The sequence below is a fragment of the Solea senegalensis genome, linkage group LG2 (assembly GCF_019176455.1).
Source record: "Solea senegalensis isolate Sse05_10M linkage group LG2, IFAPA_SoseM_1, whole genome shotgun sequence".
In the NCBI taxonomy this organism is placed as follows: domain Eukaryota; kingdom Metazoa; phylum Chordata; class Actinopteri; order Pleuronectiformes; family Soleidae; genus Solea; species Solea senegalensis.
The window spans coordinates 35174603-35195438 of NC_058022.1; the positions used below are offsets into that span (position 1 = coordinate 35174603).

The following is a 20836-nucleotide window of genomic DNA, read 5'->3' on the forward strand; positions in this document are numbered from 1 at the left end:
GGGCGACGAAAGCCCATTTCCTCCTCAGCAAATACGCTCAAAAGAGACTGGACCTCGTCATGTTTTTGAAATGACTGATAACTAAATGAATGAGTTCTTGTGTGACATTAAAATACTGGCTTCATAGATAACAGAACAGCAGCAAAATGTATAATTAACATTTTTGTGGCATTTTGGTCTGTTATTTAAAATATTAACAAACCTAAAAAGCCTCAGTACACCTCCCAAAAACGTTTAAAACATGGAAAATGAAAGACTTTTGGTGAATATTTTCTGCTTTCTTTGTTAAGATAAGTGAAAAAGATACACTTGGTTTGGCAAACATTTCCTTTGATTAAGCGTGGAAATAATCGACAATAACGTACAAATTAATCTGACACACAATCACAAAAGTCACAAAGTAATGCAATCTTTATTTTTTTCCTACATTTTTTTGTACAATATTTGCATCTTTATTTTTTTTTTTTACAGCATTTACAAAATTTAAAAAGGACTCACGTCATTTGTTTTTCCTTTTTTTTCCTTGCGTATCAAATTCAAGCGCTCTGATCATTTTTAGGTCTGTGCAACTGTGTCCATTAAATCTAGTCTTTGTGTGTGTGTGTGTGTGTGTGATCATGGAGTGAAAAGTAACAGATGTGCAAGTTCCAGACCACGTCAACAACAAAAAACTGCTGTTATTTTCTTTCTACCTTTAAATGATTTTAATCTCTTCAAACCACTAATCCCAAAAAAGTTTGGCTAAACATTACCCTGTTCCAAGTGTCTTAACTCTTCATATGACCATGAAAAGAAAACTGCAAATAAAGAGGATTTGACTGAGGTAAAAAAAAATGATGCAAACTGTCTCTTTTCTTTGCCGCTTGCCTCCTGAATAAATAAGCTCAACGATGACAGTGACAGGAGTTGAGAAAAGTAAAAATGTCAGTGCTTGCAGCGTTAAGTGCAACGAACGTCTGATGTAAACCTTTAAAAAAACAACTCTGCTAACACAAAAGCAAGTCATGGAAAAGCCAAACTCCAGCTCGCAAAGTCAACTTTTTTTCCGTCCCTTGTTCCTCGTGACGTCACTTTCTGTCTCGCCATCGATTCAAAACAAAACAAAGCCTCCACCGTCGCCATCACACGAGCCTCAAACTTCAAACTACAGCAAACAGTAGGGCGGTAAAATGGCTGAAGCCGACACTAAGCGCTTTAACTAAAAAGATATGGCGGCATCATTATGGCAAAAATAACATCGTGAATGAGCGAACGATGGGGAATTTTCCTCCAGTGCTGTGTTGTCAGACTCTCGCCGTGTCTATAATGTACCTGATCACCTTTGTGTCCTCACACCTGTCTTCTAGATCTGGAAAAGTAAAACTAACATGACTTTAAAAAAGGGGACAGTTCAGTCCAGCCTGAGACACATTTGACTCTGCTATATCTTCAGGAGATGTTTCGCTGCTTTATCTTGGAATTCAAAAGCAATTTCTACCTGGAAAATTTAAGTTTATAAAGCGCTCACTCTCCCACACCAAACCCTATAGAGAAAACCAGCGATTTTTACATCACAGCACACAGGAGTTGATGATCCACTGCTGCCTCCATTATTAAGTCAAATGTCTACTTTGTGACTGGATGTTTGGAAACCTTCATTCGGTTTAAGCTTAGTGATAAAAAGTGTCCACATGAGGCAGCAGTAGACCAGCAGCTCATGTGTCCCTGGGAGCAAAAATCACTGATTTTCTCTATGGAATTTGGTGTGGGAGAGTAGGAAAAACAAACGGCATGATATTCTAAAGATATCGCAGACTTAAATCCTGTCCCGTATGTGCCTCAGGCTAGTTCTTCATATAATTGTCCCTTTAACGCTGTTGCTGAGTCATGAAAACAGTGCTGGTTTGATTTCCAGAGTCCTTCACTCTAGGCTGACGTCAGTGTCTAGCCGGGCATGAGCAGAGCCCGGGTTTTCTCCACAGGAAGCACAGAGGCCGGGTGACAGGATCCCAGCCGCACTGTGGGAAACACACCGAGACCAGAGGTCACACTCGGCTCCACCGCTCCGAGAAGGTTCGGTGATCCCAGCCAGGGAGCGGGACGCTGCCGGCTGCCGTGGGAACAACGACCCGGGAGTGCTGAGGTGTTTTTGAGCCCGCACTGAAGAGGCGGGAGCGTCGCCAGACAGCCGGGACAGAAGAAGGACGCGGCAGACCAGGTGTGAGGCGTCTCCACGTCAGACTCAGGATGTATGTGACCCATCGAAGCGAGGAGGGAGCCCCAGAGACATAACACGGACGTCTGCGCCAGAGCAGATGGAGGACTGGGTTTGTGGGACGCGTCCAGAGTCTTGTTGGTGAGGACACAGCAGGGAGCTGCAGCGGGAGCGTCTGGGTTGAGAGCAGAGGTCTGGACGTAGGCCGGCGTGTTCTCAGCTTGAGGTTGAAGTGAGGAGTGAGTGCTCCTGGAGAGACTGAGCTGGTGCAGCACGGTGCTGCTGCCAATAAGACCGGCCACCCCGGTCAGATAGACCAGGCCGATCATACAGGACACCTGCAGATACAGGGAGGTCAAAGGTTAGGTGGTAAACCTCTACCATGTCGACTTACTATATCGCACACATCGTCATAAAAAAGTTCATGAATGCTGTAAAGAGCCACAAGAGGGAGCTGTTTCTCCCCAGTCATTCCAGGACATCATGACTTCTAATCTTATCTTATTTTGAGATTCTTGTTTTTTCAACAAACGTTTTTGAAACCATTTTTTAGTAACACCAATAATGTTTTTTTTTATGTTAGTAACAAGTTAGTTATGTTTTTGTCATGTTATTTATGGTATTTTTTGTAATTTGTCAAACTTTTTTATAATAAATAAATGTCCGTTATGTTTGTGTAATGCAAAATATTTTGTCACATTACACAATTCTGAAAATTTTTGCAAAAAATCTTTTAACATTAGTAATCCGTATTTGTCGCAATACATGTGTCAAACTCTTTTGGTAACGTCCATGATGTTTTTGATTTTGTATTATTACATCAACTTATATATTATATATTTTTACCAAATTTTGTAACAAAATGTTTTGGTATTGCAATGTTTTTCAGCATCGGAAACCCGTTATTGTGCCATTAAATCAACTATTTTTTGTAACATTTTGTGGTAATCTAAGTAATGTTTTTTTGATCCCAAGTAACACGTGTGTGTGAAACTTAACCATATTTTGTTACACTTGTGCACATTTGAGCACATTTTCTGAAAGTTTACAGATACAAATGACAGAGGATTACCCCGTGTGTTTTCATTTAAGGATCGAGATATTAAAGTTGATAATGATGATAATATCTGCAGCTTCCCTCCCTCTCACCTTAGTAAAGTGCAGGTAGATGCTGGTGAGAGCTTGACTCCACGCCGACTGTTCCAGCAGAACACACAGGTCAGTGTAGGTGAACCAGCCGCGCTTCATCCCCTGACGCTCCGCGATGCTGGGAAGACACAAGTTCATGTCACAAACCGACAAAGACGTCACACTTTGTGGGATTAAGTGACAATTTAATGACGACGTCTCTCTGCGTTTTAGCAGCAACGAGTGAAAAACTCACCTGGTTTCAAGATGACTCAGTGTGTCAAAGAAGTCACGTGGCTCTGTGAAAAGTCTCCACTCCTAGAACACAAATAACTTTAGTCAAATGACTTAAACCTCCAAACATGTACAGGAGAGGATTAGAGCATTGAGGGGATGTTATATAGAGATTTAAAAAGACTTCTAAGAATTCTAAGATTAAAGTGAGATTAGAAGAAGAAAACTAAATTGAATGTCAGAAATCTCACTTTTTGTCAAAGCAAGAATTCTGAAATGAAAGACAGACTATTATTAGAAGAAAACTCAGAATTCCGACTTTTTCTCAAAACCAGACTTCCTGTAAATAAAATTCCAATATTAAATTCAGATAACTTTAAGGACTTTTTTTTCTCAGAATTTCGAGATTTCAGAATACTGACTTTGACATGTCAGAATTCATGTGATTTAAGTGACAATTCTGACATTAAAGTCAAGAATATTGGAAGAAAACTAAGAATTCTGACTTTATTCTCAGAAATTTGCATTAGAAAAATGCACATGTCTCTAATCCTCTTCCATAAACACACACACACACACACACACACTGATTTAAGAGCCACTTACAATGGCATTTAAGAAGTTCATCTCCAGGTTGTTGACAGTTTGGACGTCCATCTTCCCCGCTGTTCCCCACTCATCATTGAAAACTTCCTCCTCCTCGCCTTCGTCATACAAGTACTTGCTGGCAACCATCTGGTTTAGAATGAGAGAACAGGGATTAACTCAATTAAGTTACTCAGTGGTATGACATAAATCTGCTGTGATTAAGACATTTTTAGAACAAACCATGGAGATGAGGAAAAGGTCAGAGGAGGAGATCTTTTGAAGGTATTCTGGGTTTCTGTGTCGGAGCCTTTCTATGTAAACTAGAGCCAACATCATGGCACATGGAGAGATGCAGGCCTCCCTGAATAACAAACACAATCCTTTTGTTTTAACCAAGAAAAAAAGCTGCACTCCATTTAATATATGTAAAATTGAGTCATTTATGCAAATATGAGGAAGATCAAGTACAAACCTGACAACGTGTGAAGCGTATTTCTTGTGGAGCTTTCTGATCGGGCTTGGGGCAGATTTCTGGAGGATTTCGACGGCAATATCTGCAGTAGATGGGTTCAAAATGTATTTATTGACCGGGTTTATATACTGAGATCTTTACATATTGGGTTAGGGTGTAATGGTATTGTCAGGTTCACAATATCACAAGTTGTAGACGCTGTCGTTTTTGTTAACGCTGCAATGTGGTCGTCTATGTTTGTGGAAAAATAGAGACAATAATCTATAAACTGTGGAGAATCCAGTGGCTAAAAATCTGGTGTGTGGAAGAATTTCAGTTTCCCCGTGTCAAAGAAAATGAAAAGGCAATTTTTCCCAACTATTCTCCATCAGTCTACAGTATAAAGCTGTATAACCATAAACCAGTGTTAAAAAGTTACTTTTAAAAGGGATTATACATTATTATTATTATTATTATACAGGGATTTGTAAAATATACATAAATGACAGAAAATACATTCAAAATAATAAATTAATGCATGATCTGACAATTGTCATTATTACTTTATATGAAAACTAAAAGTTTGTTTAAGAAAACTGGGTTTTTATCCAAGTCTTCAACTGTTTCTTTAACCTTTTTTGAGGGGAAAATGTATATCAATACATATTGTACCATGCCCTTCATGGGACTAGCACGTCCCATTATAATTTTAGAGATAATTACTGCACACAGCACTGAACGGGCCCTCATTATATAGTCAATATGCCCAAGTGTGGTATCACAGTAACAAATTTGCTAAATTAAATCTCTGTGCCATGTTTTGTTGGATTCTGACTTTCTAAAAATTATAAAAATATATGGAAGCAGGTAACAAACTCTAAAATCTACACAACTATATAAAACCAATACAAATATCAAATGTCTCATCACATCAGATGAACACTGACAATTAAAATAAACTTACCTGTAACAGGGCAAGAGAGGGCATCTAAGGAGACGTCTTTGTCCAGGCCGTAATAAAGTCGCTTTCTCACTCTTTCAGTTAACTTCTGGTGTCCAGGAAGCAACTACACACAATAATATACAATAATAACAATTATATGATTAAAATATGCTCTAATATTTTTTTGGTGATTTTGTACATTTAAACGTTATAACGGATAAAACAGACAAGTCATAATAACGTCATTAGCTTTAAAATGTTAAAACCAATAAAACAACTGATGTTACAAAAAACTTTTTTGAGGATTAGCGTTTAATTTAAAAAAAATGGCGTTTCAGTCCACTAGATGGCGCGAAGTGGCGATATGTGAAATCGCAATTACTCACTATTTTGCAATATAGTGCTAATATCATATCGTATCGCGGTATCTCCGTGGCAGTTCGCACCGCTATCGTCAGGTTCGCGTAGGTTACGTTAAGACACCAATGAACCATTATGACGCAGTTTACGAACTAAACTATCTCTAACCGAACTACACACTATAAAAGGGCATCGGCTAGGCTAATGATAGGCCCATGGCAGTTCGCGTCACGCACAGTTGCGTTAATTGACTTATTTAAACATATTTCACATGTTTATGACATACACACGTGAACAGTAGACTCATATAAACACTACACAAACACGGAAAAAGTGACCCGTCATGAGCTAGGCTAGTTGATAAACACCAGTTGGCTAAGCGCCTAGCTCGTCTGTTTTGTTTTGTTTTATCGACAAAAAACGCACCGTAAACTCCTGGAAGTCCGAAAACTCGAATGTCTTCTCGTTGAATAGAGCGTCGAAATCCATATTTGATAGATTGAACATGGGTCAGCCAAATATTGAAGAAAGAAAAGGCGACAGAGATCCGGCCTGACCCACTGCCCCGCCTGGAACAGCTAAGCTAAGCTAAGGTAGCAGCTAACACACGCCCTGTCCGGGGACGGTTCGGGTTGCCAGGTTTGCCAGGTCTGCGCGGCAAAACCACTCATCACTCACATCAGGCCGTTTTTTAAATGCAGAAGTATTAATATCACAACCAAATGTCACGTTAAGTCTGTAAACACAGCAAACATCTCCTGTTGTCTGTGAGCTAAAACGCTGATTTGGTGTGGGAGAGTGAGTGATTTTGAAGCTTCTGTTTTCATTCAGAAAAGGCTTTCTAAAGGCAAAAATAAAGTGGTAGTGGAGCCTTTCGCTGAGTGCCTACCTTTTATCTACTTAATTTGAAAATTTTAATTTTCTGACTGGAAAGAGAATATTCGAAAAATGTTTGCGCTTCCACGCCAATGTCCATAGAGAAAATTGGTGATTTAAGATCTTAGTGACACAGCAGCTGCTGGTTTTCTGCTGCCTCGTGTTTCACTTTGTGTCACTAAAGTAAATCTGACAATTTTTTTATTCACACAAACACATTTACACTTACTGATGGAGGCAACAGTGGATCAACAACTCCTGTGTGCTGTGATTTTAAAATCACTGATTTTCTCTATGGAGTTTGGTGTGGGAGAGTGAGTGGGATACTAACATCGGTTTCCTGTTGGAAAAGTCTGTCTAACTGTGAGATAAAGATGTGAAAATATTCTTAAGATATCATAGCGCTGTAGTGGATTTTATTTGTTGCATCTTTTGTTAAGTTGCTATAATCTGCTTTTCTTCAGCTCATTTTTTCCCCTGTACTATTCCATGTTCAAAGGAAAAATGTAGAATTACATAATAATACTTATATAAAGATCAAGTTTTCTACTTTTATTCCCCTACCATGAAGTTAATATTTATGTGATATGCACTTACCGAGTTTCAGGCTCCTGAAAAAGTCATTTCAGCTTGAGGACATGCTTGAGACTTGAGGAAAATCCTACACTTTAAAACCTTAAAATGCGGAACTTTATTTACTGGGCTACTTCTGGCAACCCAGATGACAGCTGTTTTTCATGTTACAACAACAACACATAAACAAAGACACACTTTTATCTATGAAATTAAACTTTAAAACATGTATGGCTTTATTTTATTTTGAAAAGGGTTTTACAAAGATACAATGACAATGTAGAAACACAAAGTGTACAAAGTGTATTTCAGTGCACATTTGACTTTGTCCAAATCAAAAATAACACAAGAGATACTTATTATGCATTTGTGATAAATAACTTAATTTCTTTTTGTTTTTTTACATTCTTATTATTTCCAGACCCAGAGTCCAAAAATATGGATAGTATTTTATGACTTCACAGACTTGAGAAAAACAACAAATTACAAAATGTAATAAAGATGAACAATATTTAAATTCTCATAAAGAGTATACACATACATTTGTATATATACTTGTACATTACATAGAGAGGGATGATAATGGCGTGTTAAAGGTGCAGTAGGCAGGATATTTTTGTTGTAATTGATCAGTAATTAATCAATAGCTTTTCAGTGTCATTTAAATCAAGCCTGATTTTCTTTTTCACGCGAGACTTTGACCAATAGCAGCGCAGTTCAAAGAGAGCGACATGATCCCCAAAACCCTTTAAAATCAGCAGTTTTTCCTCCAGCATTCCTGCCTACTGCAGCTTTAATTTAGTGTCTGTAACGGGTATAACAGGCGGACATTAATTGTATTGATTGTAAAACTTTAAAATCATCTCAGCGATTTCTACAACACTCTTTCTCTGTGATCAAAAGCATCACGCTACGAAAAATACCACCTTAAATTACGGCAAAAGCCAAAAATATAAAAAGAAAAGTTGAATAAAATCCCTGACTAAATCCGAGAGAAAACAATAACTTGCCTCACAGCGGCACAAAAATACACACTGCTAAGTCTATAAATAGTGTTTTTATTCCCTTAATAACTGTGCAAAGTTGCCTTTTCTGTCCAAACAAGCCACAAAAAACCCAACAACACATATTTAATATTTAAAAAAAAAAAAAACTTGGGACATTAAAGCCTGACTTGTTTGCTCCTGTTCCAACATAAAAATCTAGGCCATAAAAACGGCCAATCTTCTTTTCCTCCTCAAGTTTAAAGGCACCTTCTACCATTAAAATAACATCAAGCTCAGTGGTGGTGGCCCGATGGTGGTGGCGGAGGCGGCGGCTGCAGTTTCTCGGACGCGCGGTCTTTGGTTTCCGTGTCGGACGAGGAGTCCGAGTCCTGCGCCTGCTGCTGCTTCATCCACATGTCAGCGTACAGGCCTTCCTTCAGCAGCAGCTCCTCGTGACTGAGGTGAAGAGACGTGAGTGAGTCAGCGTACGACCACAGGACGGTCACGTGTGGTCGGTGACACTTACCGTCCTCGCTCGGCGATGCGACCCTGACTCACAACCAGGATCTGGTCTGCTCCGATGATCGTCGACAACCTTTTTGTGTGAATGCACAAATCATCGTTACACACAAGAGAAGAAAAGGCTGTGAACAACATGGATTTTTAATGTACTTTTTGTACTACTGTACCTGTGAGCGACAACAATAGTTGTTCTGTTGACACACACTCTCGCCAGGGAAGCCTGGATGTTGCGCTCCGTTTGAGTGTCTAACGCTGACGTGGCCTGAAGAGACACGCAACATTTTCAGCCTTTCAGTGTTGAGCACCAGTGAAAACACTTAACTAAAGGCTACCCTCCTAATCTCTATGCCAGCTTAAGTCTATGACATCTAAAGAACATTTTTACTACTTTATCTCATTGTTAGACAGCGTGTTTCAACTGGAAATTGAAGCATTTAAACCGCTCACTCTCCCACACCAAACCCCATCGAGAAAATCAGCGTTTTTAGCTCACAGCACACAGGAGTGTTGATCCACTGCTGCCTCCATCACTGATTCAAATGTGTTATTTTGTAAAATTCTGTGTTTGAAATCCTTCATTCAGATTTACAACAATGACACAAACTGACCACACGAGGCAGCAGCAGAATTTTAGTGATGGAGGCAGCAGCGAATCACCAACCCCTGTGTGCTGTGAGCTGAAAACGCTGATTTTCTCTATGAGGTTTGGTGCAAGGAGAGTAAAAGTTTTCAAAGCTGAACAATCCCTTTAAAATGAAGTTACACAGCAACTAATTCATAATCTCTGTGTCGTCTGACCTCATCAAGGAGGATAATCTGCGGTGCTTTGAGGATTGTTCTGGCGATGGCCACCCTCTGCTTCTCTCCTCCACTGAGCTTCAGACCTCGTTCCCCCACCTGTGTGTCATAACCTGCCAGAAAACACACAATTCAATCAAACCATGAATCCATTCCACGTTTTCTGTACTTGACGCACGAGCTTTGAGAAACGACGAGGTTTACCTTCAGGGAAGGCCATGATTTTATCGTGGATATCTGCGGCGATGGCCGCCTCCTCCACCTCCTGGTCGCTGGCAGTGATGCGGCCGTAGCGGATGTTGTTGCGGATGTTGTCGTTGAAAAGCACAGTGTCCTGAGGAACCACGCCGATGTGAGCGCGCAGCGACGACTGCTTCACCTGAGCACACGACATAAAAGACTGACTAATTACCATTACACACACTGTGTGTGTGTGTGTGTGTGTGTGTGTGTAAACACACTCAGCGACTGTGTGTTTCTGTAATTGCAGAAATCAGGAGTTAATTTTTGACTTCATTTGCACATTGGTTGACGTTCAGCGCTCTGGTGACTGTTAATTCTTCATCAGGAGTCGGAACTCATGATTTCTAATAATCTTATTTACAAATCCAGTCATTTTTGTGTAAAATGACAACATTCTTTTCGAGGAACCTTTGTGAAATTACATTTTCTAACACTTTTTTCAGAACTTGTTTTCGGAACATGTTTCTTTGTAAAATTGATGTAACTTTTTGGCAAAATCTTTGTCCAATTCTTTGTAAAATCTATGTAAATGTTTTGTTTTTCTGGTAAAATCTGTTAAGATTTTGGTGAAATTTTTGGCAAAATTTATGTAAAAATGTTTGTAAAAACATTTTTACATAAATTTGTCGTTTCATATTTTTCGTAACCTAAGGCACATTTTTGTAAAAAAAAAAAAAATTTAGAACTTATGCACTGTTGTGTAAAATTACATATTTTTGTGACATGCTTTGGAACACAAGTGATGTTTTTATCTTTTGTTAAACGGTTTTCTCTGTTTTTAGTAAAGTTTTTTAACGTTGGTAACGCTTCTCATAACGTTACAAACATGTTCTTTGAAACATTTGTAAAATGTTCCGTCATATTAGTAAGGCACGAGTACAAGTATAAACAAAAGTAATGTTTTTGTGACATGAATCAAATCATCTGTTTACACTTCGAAAATAAAAACCTTTGAAATGTCCTGTCCGTCGACGCGAATGCAGCCTCCTTGAATGTTATAGAAACGGAAGAGCAGTCGCACGATGGTGCTCTTCCCGGAGCCCGACGGTCCCACCTGTGGACGTCAGCAGAAAAATAATGATGATCTAAAAGTATCAACATGTTGAGAGCAGAGGAGTGACATGTGTTCCTCTGACTTTACCAGAGCGACAGTTTGTCCCGGGAGCACGGTGAAGGAAACGTCGTTCAGAATCTCTTTGCTGTCAAACAGTAACAAAAACATGTAAGTTCTAAAATCTAAAGGATGTTTTTTCTCAAAGCCGTCATTCAAAGCTAATCTGCACCGACCCGCTCGTGTAGCTGAAGAACACGTTCTCAAACTCCACTTTTCCGTCTTTGAAGAGAAGATTCCCCGCATTGACGTCATCTTTCACCTGCACACAACAACAACAACAACAACAACACAAAAGAATTAAAAGGTGATATGAGGTGACGGCACAGAGAGTGAAAACACACCAACGTACCTCCTCCTCTTCCTCAAACAGCTCAAACATGTTCTCCATGTCGATGAAAGAATTCTGGATCATTCTGCAGCAACGAAAGACACAGAAATATCACACAACTAACACCGAAGAGTCAATGACTGAGGCGGTGGCGATGGCGCGTCAGCCTCCACGTCTCACCTGTAGTAGGTTCCAAACCAGTTGAGGGGCGTGTACAGCTGGATGATGTACGTACCAAAGAGGACGAAGTCTCCCACCTTACGGAAGGAAACAGCGGTCAGAAAATCGTAGAAAGACTATTGTCGCTTCAAAACTGGAAGTGATTGTCCGTTTGAAGTTTGTGTATTTGGGAAAAAATAAAACAATGCCCTTGAAAGTTTTTGAAAATAGCCCTAAATAGACATGGGTCATTGAAAGTGCTTGAATTTTGTACAAGAAAGAAGTGACGTAGCTATTTAGGTAAATGTGTACTTCGGTCAATTTGCTCTTCAGGGTTCCTATGGGTCCTTGAAATCCTTGAAAGTTTGTGAATTTAATAAAAAAAAGGCAATGCCTATGAAAGTTTTTGAACATAGACGTGGTTCATTGAAAGTGCTTGAATTTAGTGGTCTCTCGCTCTCTGCCGTTGACGTGAGATTCCATGCAGAACAATGAGTGAGTTAAGTTAACGGGCACATCGGATGTGGGAGACATTTGCCTAAATTGCAATATTTCAAATACTTTCAAGGGTCTTGAAAATATATTTTCAAATTCCCAAACGTTCAAGGATTTCAAGGACCTGTTGGAACCCTGAAGAGCACATCAGTGGCAGGAGACATTTACCTAAATATCAACGTACCTTCTTTGTTGTACAAAATTCAAGCACTTTCAATGACCCACATCTATTTAGAGCATCTATTTCTTTTTTCCCAAATTCACAAACTTTCAAGGACCCATGGGAACACTGAAGAGCAAATCAGATGCGGGAGACATTTACCTAAATATTATTTTCTTGTACAAAATTCAAGCACTTTCAATAACCCATGTCTTTCACGGGTCTTGAAAACATTTTTTTTAAATTCACAAACTTTCAAGCACTGCAAGGACCTGTGGGAACCCTGTGTATCTTTAAAATGTATAACCAACGGTCACAATAACAGACTTTTTTTATGATCAAACAAACACTTGTGCCCGTCCCAAGTAGAGAACAGAGAATAAAACAAGTAAAAACTAATAATTTATCAGTAATACAAAGTCATAAATCAGCACCTGAAACTTTCCTTCAGTCACAAAGTAGGCACAGAGCAGGGAGCCAGCCATCAGGCCCGAGGCGATGATCAGGTTCTGCGTTTGGTTGAGTAACGCCAACGACGCCTGGGTCTTCCACTCTGACACCTGCAACAGTCACCAGTCAGCATCAGGTGAGCGAGTTAAAGGCATAGTTGTGGTTGTAAGAGGTAATAACTGACCAGGAACCGGCCTGAGAAACATGGCAGTCAGCAGAGGGTAACAATGGGAAAGACTGATTTTAGCCACTGAACAAAAGACTTGTTTGATAAAATCTATGTCCACTTAAGTCCATAATACTAAAAGAACATGTGCTTTGCTTTATGCAATCATTGTACAGCCTTTATTTTACTAGAAACTGAAGTTCGTAAGCTCCTCACCCACCCCACACCAAACTCCATAGAGAAAATCAGTGATTTTAGCTCACGGGGACAGAGGAGCTGTTGGTCTACTGCTGCCTCGTGTGGTCACTTTATGTCACTGAGGTAAATATGAACAAAGGTTTTCAAACCCTGAAGTGACAAAATAATACATCTGAAGTTACTGATGGAGGCAGAAGTGGATCTCCTGTGTGCTGTGATCACTAGTTAAATCACTGATTTTCTCTATGGGGTTTGGTGTGGGAGAGTGAGTGCTTTTAAATATCTCAATTTCCAGTGGAAACATGCTGTTTTACAGTGAGATAAAGCAGAAAAAATGTTCTTCAGATGTCAATAGACTTAAGATAGCATAGATTTTATGAGGTTAACCTTCAGTTACGACATTCTAGGTGTAGATTTTATGAGGTAATCCCATGTTTTCACTGAGATTCTGATTTCCATACATCGTTCTGGTCAGAAATAAACAAATCCAATCTGACTGACCTGATACTTTAAGATGGTGTCCTCAAAGCGCCCGACCTCGTAGCTCTCTGCGTTGTAGTATTTGACCTAAACATCAAAGAAATGCAACATCTTTAGTATTTCATTTTTTAAAAGCTCCAAACTGAACGTCAGCGCAATCACGAACCGTCTCAAAGTTTAACAAGGAGTCCACAGCCTTGGACTTGGCGTTGTTGTCCTGCTGATTCATGTCTCGTCTGTACTTTGTCCTCCACTCAGTGATGATGATGGTCAAAGCTGGTGGACACGTGTATATAACAATAATTTTAAAGCTGGTTTTTAAATCAGTACAAAAATAAAAAGGTGCCACTTACTCAGGTACAGGGTCATGCAGATGAAGATGATGAGGCCAAACCAGGCGTTGAAGTTGGTGACGAAGTAGACGATGGAGATGATGATGTCGGCGATGGTCGGAAAAATGCTGAAAACAAGGTAACTGCGGGGGGGAGGGGGTGGAGGAGTTAGTTTCCTCCACTTTTATACTGGTGTGTCACTTGTTGTACGTAGTTGTTACCTGAGCAGGCTGTTGATGGACGAGGTGCCGCGGTCGATGCTCCGCAGCACGTCGCCCGTCTTGCGGGACAGGTGCCAGCGCAGCGAGAGCGAGTGCAGGTGAGCGAAGAGCCGCACCTGCACCACGCGGTTGGTGAACTGCTGCACGCGGATCCACAGGAAGGAGCGCATGTTGCTGACAAAGCCCGAGGTTCCTGCAGGAGGAGCGAGGAGCGTTTTACACGACACACACACACACGTAGAGTAACGAGGACGACATACCTGCCCCTCCGCCCTGCAGGAACTTGAGCAGGACATAAACGCACACCGTCATGGCGACAGAGTGCCAGCTGCTTCCGTCCGTGAGTCCGTTCACTGAGACAAGGACAAAGACGACGATTAGAGGAAAACAAATGTTTGGGTTTTTTCTCATAGTCTGATTTATGTGAGAAAAAAAACTTGTTGACTTTAATCTCAGAATACATACTTCAGAAATTTTGAGATTAAAGTCAGACTTTTTTTTTTTAAATGTTATTCTAAAAAGAATTTCGTGTGTGACCATAATCCTTAATCTGTCGACCCTTTTGCTTTCTCTGAATCTCAGAATTACGAGAAAATTAGTCAAAAAAAATTATGAGATTAATTAATGTCGAATGTTTAGATTACTCCTCTCCGCTTTCTTTCTCTCTTGGTTTGTTTAAATTAAAGAGATTATAATCCTGTAAAATATCCTGCTTGAATACTAGTTTGCAGCAGGATTGATACACATTAACAGACCTGAGTAACACTCTTTGATGAACAACAACAACAACAATAATAATAATAATAATATGGACACAAATAAAGGTTTTCTGGTTTCTTTTGCTCCATAAAACAAAGAAATCCTGAAATGAAATAAAAGTGAATGATGTTGGTTCTGGGACAAAGTACGACAGTTACAGCCTGGAACAACTCACCGATGTTCTTGTAGTAAATGGGCACAAAGACGTTAATCACCCTCTCGACTCCCAGCAGCGCCAAACAGAAGACGACGAGCAGCTGCAGGACGACGTTGCCTCGCGGCCACATGTACGGGACAAGCAGGCGGACCTTATGTTTGAAACCCTGCCATGTGGACTGGTTTGGGTCTGTGCGGCCCAGTAGACTCTGAGAGACAACGATATCTTTAAATGCCTCACACTTTACACAATCACCACCACACAACAACACCACCACCACCACCACCACACACCTGTCCACTGTTCTCCACGTCACGCTCGTCCTCGTTGATCAGGAGCATGTACGGTCGCCGTGGCAACCCGGGAGCTTTGAGGCCGATGAAGAAGAGCAGCCCGGTGCCGGTGTAGCGGAGGAGCCACAGGCCAAACTGCACCTGAGGTGGTCATCGTGTAAACAGCAGGTCAACAGTGGAGACGTGGCAGTAAATATCACGTCAGGTTGCCAGGTTCTTCAGGATCTGGCAACCAGTTTTGATTCACAGATTTAGAAAAGGATGTAATGAAGGATAATAATCTCTCTATTATTATTTCTAGCACATTTAGTCATTTCTTCATATATATATTCACATTCCTCATACTAGTTTTGTTTGGAAAATAATTTACCATAAACATAATTGTTCTTGATTCGGTTTAATTTGATGATATTATCCTAATAAGTTTATGGTTTGATGAAAGTTTAACATGTTTTCAGATTTATTTCATCCATCCATGCAGTAAAAATAAACATTTTTAAGAAAAGGATTTAAAAAAAAAATTGATTCCAATCTTCACTCGAGAAATTCGACAGATTAAGGATTAAGGTCACACGTGACGTTTTTTTAAAGAGCAAAATTTAAAAAAGACAGAATTCTGAGATTAAAAATCTGTTTTCAGAATTCTTACAAAAAAGAATGTACTTTTGTAATCTCAGAATTCTGACTTTAATTTCAATGTTCTGAGATTAAAAATCTGAATTCTGTCAAACATTCTGAGGAAATTAATAATTCTGAGATTAAAGTCAACACGTTTTTTCTCACATACATGAGAGTATGAGGGAGAATTTGGAGAATAAAGACAAAATTCTGAGTTAAAAATGTCAAAATTTAGATAAAAGAATTCTGACTTTTCTGAGTAAAAAACAACAAAATTACACACAAATAAAACAAGATTATAGAAATATGCAAGAAAGTATTAAAATATTATTTTACATATAGATTATATATTATCTACATTTGATATGGAAGTAAAGAAACATTTAGCAGAGGCACAGAATTATAGATAACAAAACCATGCATTTAGTTTGTTTTCAGTGTGTGTAGCTGTCTGACTCTATATTAGCAGTGACACTGTATTATAATAACAAAAAAAATAATACACTGCATTTCCTTTATTATTTTTATGTTATTATTATTATTATTATCATTATTATATCATTGTCTCACACAAACAGCAACTGTGTGATATTGTGACATGAATCTGGCATTACAGCAGAGTCAGTGTGTGACGCATGAAAATAATCACACAACACAAAGAAAAAGTTGCCAAGTCATGCTCACTCGTGTGAAAACGAACTGAAAGTGACTCAGTGTGGGAGGGGCCAGATTGTGTCGTGTGATTTCATTGGTTCATGTCGCACATCTTTGAGGATCAGACAGTGGAGTTGTGGCAGTGACTCTGCAGAAAGCGTCCACCGTGTTCCACTGTAAACAGGAACACTCCAAGACCAGATCTCTGTGTGGTTTTGTAATTGTACATGAGGTCAGTTTGTCGCTGTGAGTGGATTCTTTGATGTTAGAGCAGAGACATAAAAAACACACTAATAATGAATGAACAATTGAACTTTGGTCGATCAAACAGTCATCAGAACTGATATCAGCGACATTGACTTCAGAGGGAGATAAGAACGAGAGACGCTCCCGACTTCATTCAACAAAAAATACAATAGTATTTATTTTACGCTAGAAAATATAATTAATTACCATCAACTTAGTCTTGGGTTTGAGAATATTACTGAAGAAATGATCTAAACTTAACAGTTTAAGATATGATAATCACAATCCCTGGTTTTAATGTGATAATTTAATGTGATTCATTTGAATATAAAAGGTTATGTTACAAGAAACATGTTACTAATGCTACAAAACCTTAACTTGCATTACAAAAACATGTTATTACACTTTGTTTTTATTGCAGTGTCTGATAATATATAAATACAATAAAAATCAATGAGATAAAAGCACTTGTGTTGCCAAAATGTAATAAAAATGTTACTAAAACATTGCAATGTTGTTCACAATAATAATGTTTTTATTGCAGTGTGATAATATAATTTAATAAAATAAAAAAAGATAGATTTTATTCATCTTATCTACCTCTACTTGAATATAAAATGTTAGAATGTTGCAATAACGTGCATAACATGCGTAACAATGCGATAAAATCATTACTTGTTTTGCAAAAATGTGACAAAAACATGTTCCAAGTGTTACAAAAATATTACTGATTAATCAAAATGCTACAAAACATTGCAATGTTAATAAAATGTGTCAGTGACGTTATAAAAAAATATGAGCTGGTAATTTCTAAAAAATAGTGAGTAATAGTGAGTTTTTACTTAAAAAAAACGATGATAAATGATGTTCTCTCACCTGCTGTTCAGTGTTCTCCAGCTTCCACCACCAGTGAGGACTGTACCAGGAGACAAAGGCCAAGTTCTCGGCTGAGAAAGCCACGGCCCAGAACAGCAGCAGGAAGGTGCTGTGTCCTCTGGTGCGGTCCATCACCATGACTCGACGTCTCTCCACCCGCAGCAGAACCGTGGCCCAGACCCAGCTCAGTGCAGAGAAGCAGCCGTACAGCACCACGTAAGCCGGGAGCTCTCCTGCAGCCGTGGCCGCCCGCCACACCGTGCCGCCCAGGAACTGCACCAGGAGCAGGACGGAGACGGCCAGCTGGAAGCCGTAGAGCCGCGAGCGCGGGATGAACTTGGGCTCCATCGCCGTGCCATATTTCTGGAAGCAGACGCAGTGGACGGTGCCGAGGAAGAAGGCGATGGTGAGGAGGATGGTGGGGACCAGGGTGAAGTAGAAGCAGGGCGAGATTCCTTCATCCACCCAGGTGTGGGAGATGGACGAGTTGGTCTCACAGTAGCTCTGCATGAACACCATGGCTGCAGCTGCATCAGACATCAAGAACAGCGGTAAATTAAAGCTCTTTGTGTTTTTAGCTTCTTAAATGGGAATATTTATAGTTTCTTTGCTCCATAATAACAGAGAAATCATTCAAACTGAATCATTTTGGTTTATGACATTGTCATGTTCCATCATATTCTGACATTTTATGGATGGTAAAAACACATCATTGATTAACCGATGATGAAAATAATGATTCATTGCAGTCTTGTAATGTATTCTATTCAACTCTATTCTAGCATGTTTTCTAGGGATGGTGAATCAGTATTGGGCTGACACTCGTCAAAACGACTGGATTGGACTGTAAAAATGTGTCAGCAAAAGCATTTTAGCTGAGTCATGTTTGGGCTGTTTAGTTCTTCTTTATGGGAGAATGTGTTGTGTTACACGGTTGGAAAATGATGTCTTTGAAATGACTCCATAGCTCAAACACTAGGGTAGAGACTCGAGTTTGTGATATCGGTATCCATTAGTTACTGGGCCGGGTGTAAAAATGTAAATAACAACCAGCATTTTAGCTGAGTCATGTTTGAGTTTGTTTGTTTAGCTCTTCTTTATGGGAGAATCAGCATTTGTTACACAGTTGGAGAATTATCTTTTTGAAATGACACAGCACAAATGTGTCCATACTTCATAAATGGGCTAAAATGACTAATATCTAATAATGACTAATGTATCGGACTAATATTGGTAGACAGACAACATTATTTTTGGCAAAGCAAGCGATGTCTCTTTCATGTTTACAGTTAGAAACAGAAGGCTCTGCCAGTTCATTAAGTATAACCACAGCAATATCATGAATGGTAATTATTTTGCTCAGGGATATTATGTTAGAAAACCTTTTAAAAAATCGTCCTCTGTCTACTGTTCGCTAAGCTTCTACATTCAAACTTAATATTTAATATTTACAGTAAAATGAACGTCCACCTTTTTCACCATGACTTGAAAAATTTAACACACATTATCTACAACAAAAAAAATTACAATTAAAGAGAAATGTCACATTTGGGCATAAAACATAGGATAATATTGATATTTCTTCCCCCAAAAAGAAACCATACGGCCTCCGTAGACTGAATATAACGCAAAGGGAACATTATCTGTTTAAATATGCGTCACATCTGTAAACATTATCATTAAAAGTGTGATATTCGTTGTATTTTTTACCGTAATTGTTGCGGCAGCTGTCCGTGAACTCCACACGTACTTACTTAACTGCACTGGTCAGGAACAGAGGTTATAACTCCACACGAGCTAACTACGGTTAGCTGCTAGTTAGTTTAGCCGGTTAATAACAGCGTTCGCGTTAAAAAAAACATCGGTTTATTCCAGTGACTGAGTGTAAAAATATCAAAACACCTACATGTTCCAGTGTCACCGCTTTCACTGTGCACTCCACTCCCTTCGTCTCCGTTCTTCAAGCGTGGAGCTCATCCGTGACTCGGCAAACGACCATTTACACAACAGTATCAGGGTTCGATTACACAGCCTGAGCCCGGTAGCGCACGCCCTCTGCAGGAAACAGGAAGAGGGCGATTTCAGAATAAACTTTATTTAAACACACGAATACAACCAAACAAGCAAAACAAACACACATTTAAAATCGGCTTCTGGATAAAACGGGCAAATAATAGAACGTATACACAATCAAACTACACATTTAAACAATAAGGAAACACTTAGTAGTTGTTAAAGTGCCAAAATAGCAACATTAAAAGTAGTCGAGTAATTGTTTGGGCCGGAAAATGATATTATTGGTGTTTAATTGTTTGAGTAATTGTTTGGGCCGGCACATGATTACATTGGTGTTTACCAAACTTGAGGAGCAAAATGATTCAGTTTTCCTGCACTGATAGAAGATGGCCAGTAGGTGGCACTACATACAAAGGTATAATGTGGGGGAATCGACTTTGTACAACAGCCTCATTTTATGACTCTTTGGTTTTCATCAAAACATGACCACAGGTGATGGAAGAATATTCATAATTATATGAGTGAGTGGTTTCACATTAGAGGTGAACAGCGAATCATTTTACTGTGGCCAGTGAGTGATGATTAATGACATTTAGAGGAGCATAACAACCACTGTCTCTCAGTGTCAGTTTTCCTAACTAACTGTAAATTCTGGGTTGAGTTACTGTTTGTGTCATGTTCAAGGAATTAACTGTTAATGAACAAACTTGACTTTGTTTTTAGAAAAACAAATATCTTCCAGAAGTACTTTCCCCTACAAATTTAAACTTTAAAATTTAAAATTTATGGAAACATACCCTGATAAAGGAAGCAAATTCACTTCATTGTGTCTGTTCTTATTCAACCTGTCAGTGTGCAAATCTTAAATGTCTCACTTTTAGGGTGAACTTTTTTAGTGCTGTCAAATTATTATGGAATAACCTTTTCTCCCTTGAACACCAGAACACTATTCCTTAAAAAAATCTTATATCTTCTTTTTAGATTATTATTAACCTAATATTTGTGAATTATTGTTAATTTTTGTGATGATAAGGGGTCCAGGTTCAGTATTTTCCTGTCTAATTCTATGATTTAGTTCAAATTGAACTTTTTAAAACACTTGACAATGCAACAATAAATGACAAATAATAAATGACAAATAATTCCAAAGAGCACGTGAGACAACGCATGATAATGGAGGGTTTTTTTAATGCATGACCTGATTTTGCAGCTTTAAGT

The 20836-nt window shown here is 39.1% G+C and overlaps 2 protein-coding genes across 3 annotated transcripts; both read right to left on the reverse strand.

Annotated features, from left to right (window-relative positions):
• Positions 1 to 1048: 1048 nt before the first annotated feature.
• cnppd1 (cyclin Pas1/PHO80 domain containing 1) lies at positions 1049 to 6504 on the reverse strand. Its single transcript, XM_044019765.1, has 8 exons — positions 6325 to 6504; positions 5560 to 5662; positions 4617 to 4698; positions 4385 to 4505; positions 4163 to 4291; positions 3579 to 3640; positions 3344 to 3461; positions 1049 to 2532 (listed from the first exon to the last, which is right to left on the reverse strand). The coding sequence occupies exons 1-8, from the start codon at positions 6403 to 6405 to the stop codon at positions 1924 to 1926; spliced, it is 1305 nt and encodes a 434-aa protein (XP_043875700.1). The 5' UTR covers positions 6406 to 6504; the 3' UTR covers positions 1049 to 1923.
• A 1055-nt stretch (positions 6505 to 7559) lies between these two features.
• Positions 7560 to 19628, reverse strand: abcb6a (ATP-binding cassette, sub-family B (MDR/TAP), member 6a). 2 transcript variants are annotated; one of them, XM_044018044.1, is made up of 20 exons: positions 19509 to 19628; positions 17603 to 18129; positions 15209 to 15349; positions 14934 to 15123; positions 14260 to 14352; positions 14000 to 14192; positions 13800 to 13921; positions 13613 to 13722; positions 13468 to 13533; positions 12587 to 12712; positions 11519 to 11595; positions 11360 to 11423; positions 11184 to 11269; positions 11038 to 11095; positions 10846 to 10950; positions 9858 to 10032; positions 9654 to 9766; positions 9023 to 9117; positions 8860 to 8928; positions 7560 to 8789 (listed from the first exon to the last, which is right to left on the reverse strand). In XM_044018044.1, the coding sequence occupies exons 2-20, from the start codon at positions 18119 to 18121 to the stop codon at positions 8627 to 8629; spliced, it is 2565 nt and encodes an 854-aa protein (XP_043873979.1). In that variant the 5' UTR covers positions 18122 to 18129; positions 19509 to 19628; the 3' UTR covers positions 7560 to 8626. The 2 variants fall into 2 exon arrangements, with proteins under 2 accessions (XP_043873979.1, XP_043873986.1); XM_044018051.1 differs by lacking the exon at positions 19509 to 19628 and adding an exon at positions 19313 to 19475.
• Between the last annotated feature and the right edge of the window lie 1208 nt (positions 19629 to 20836).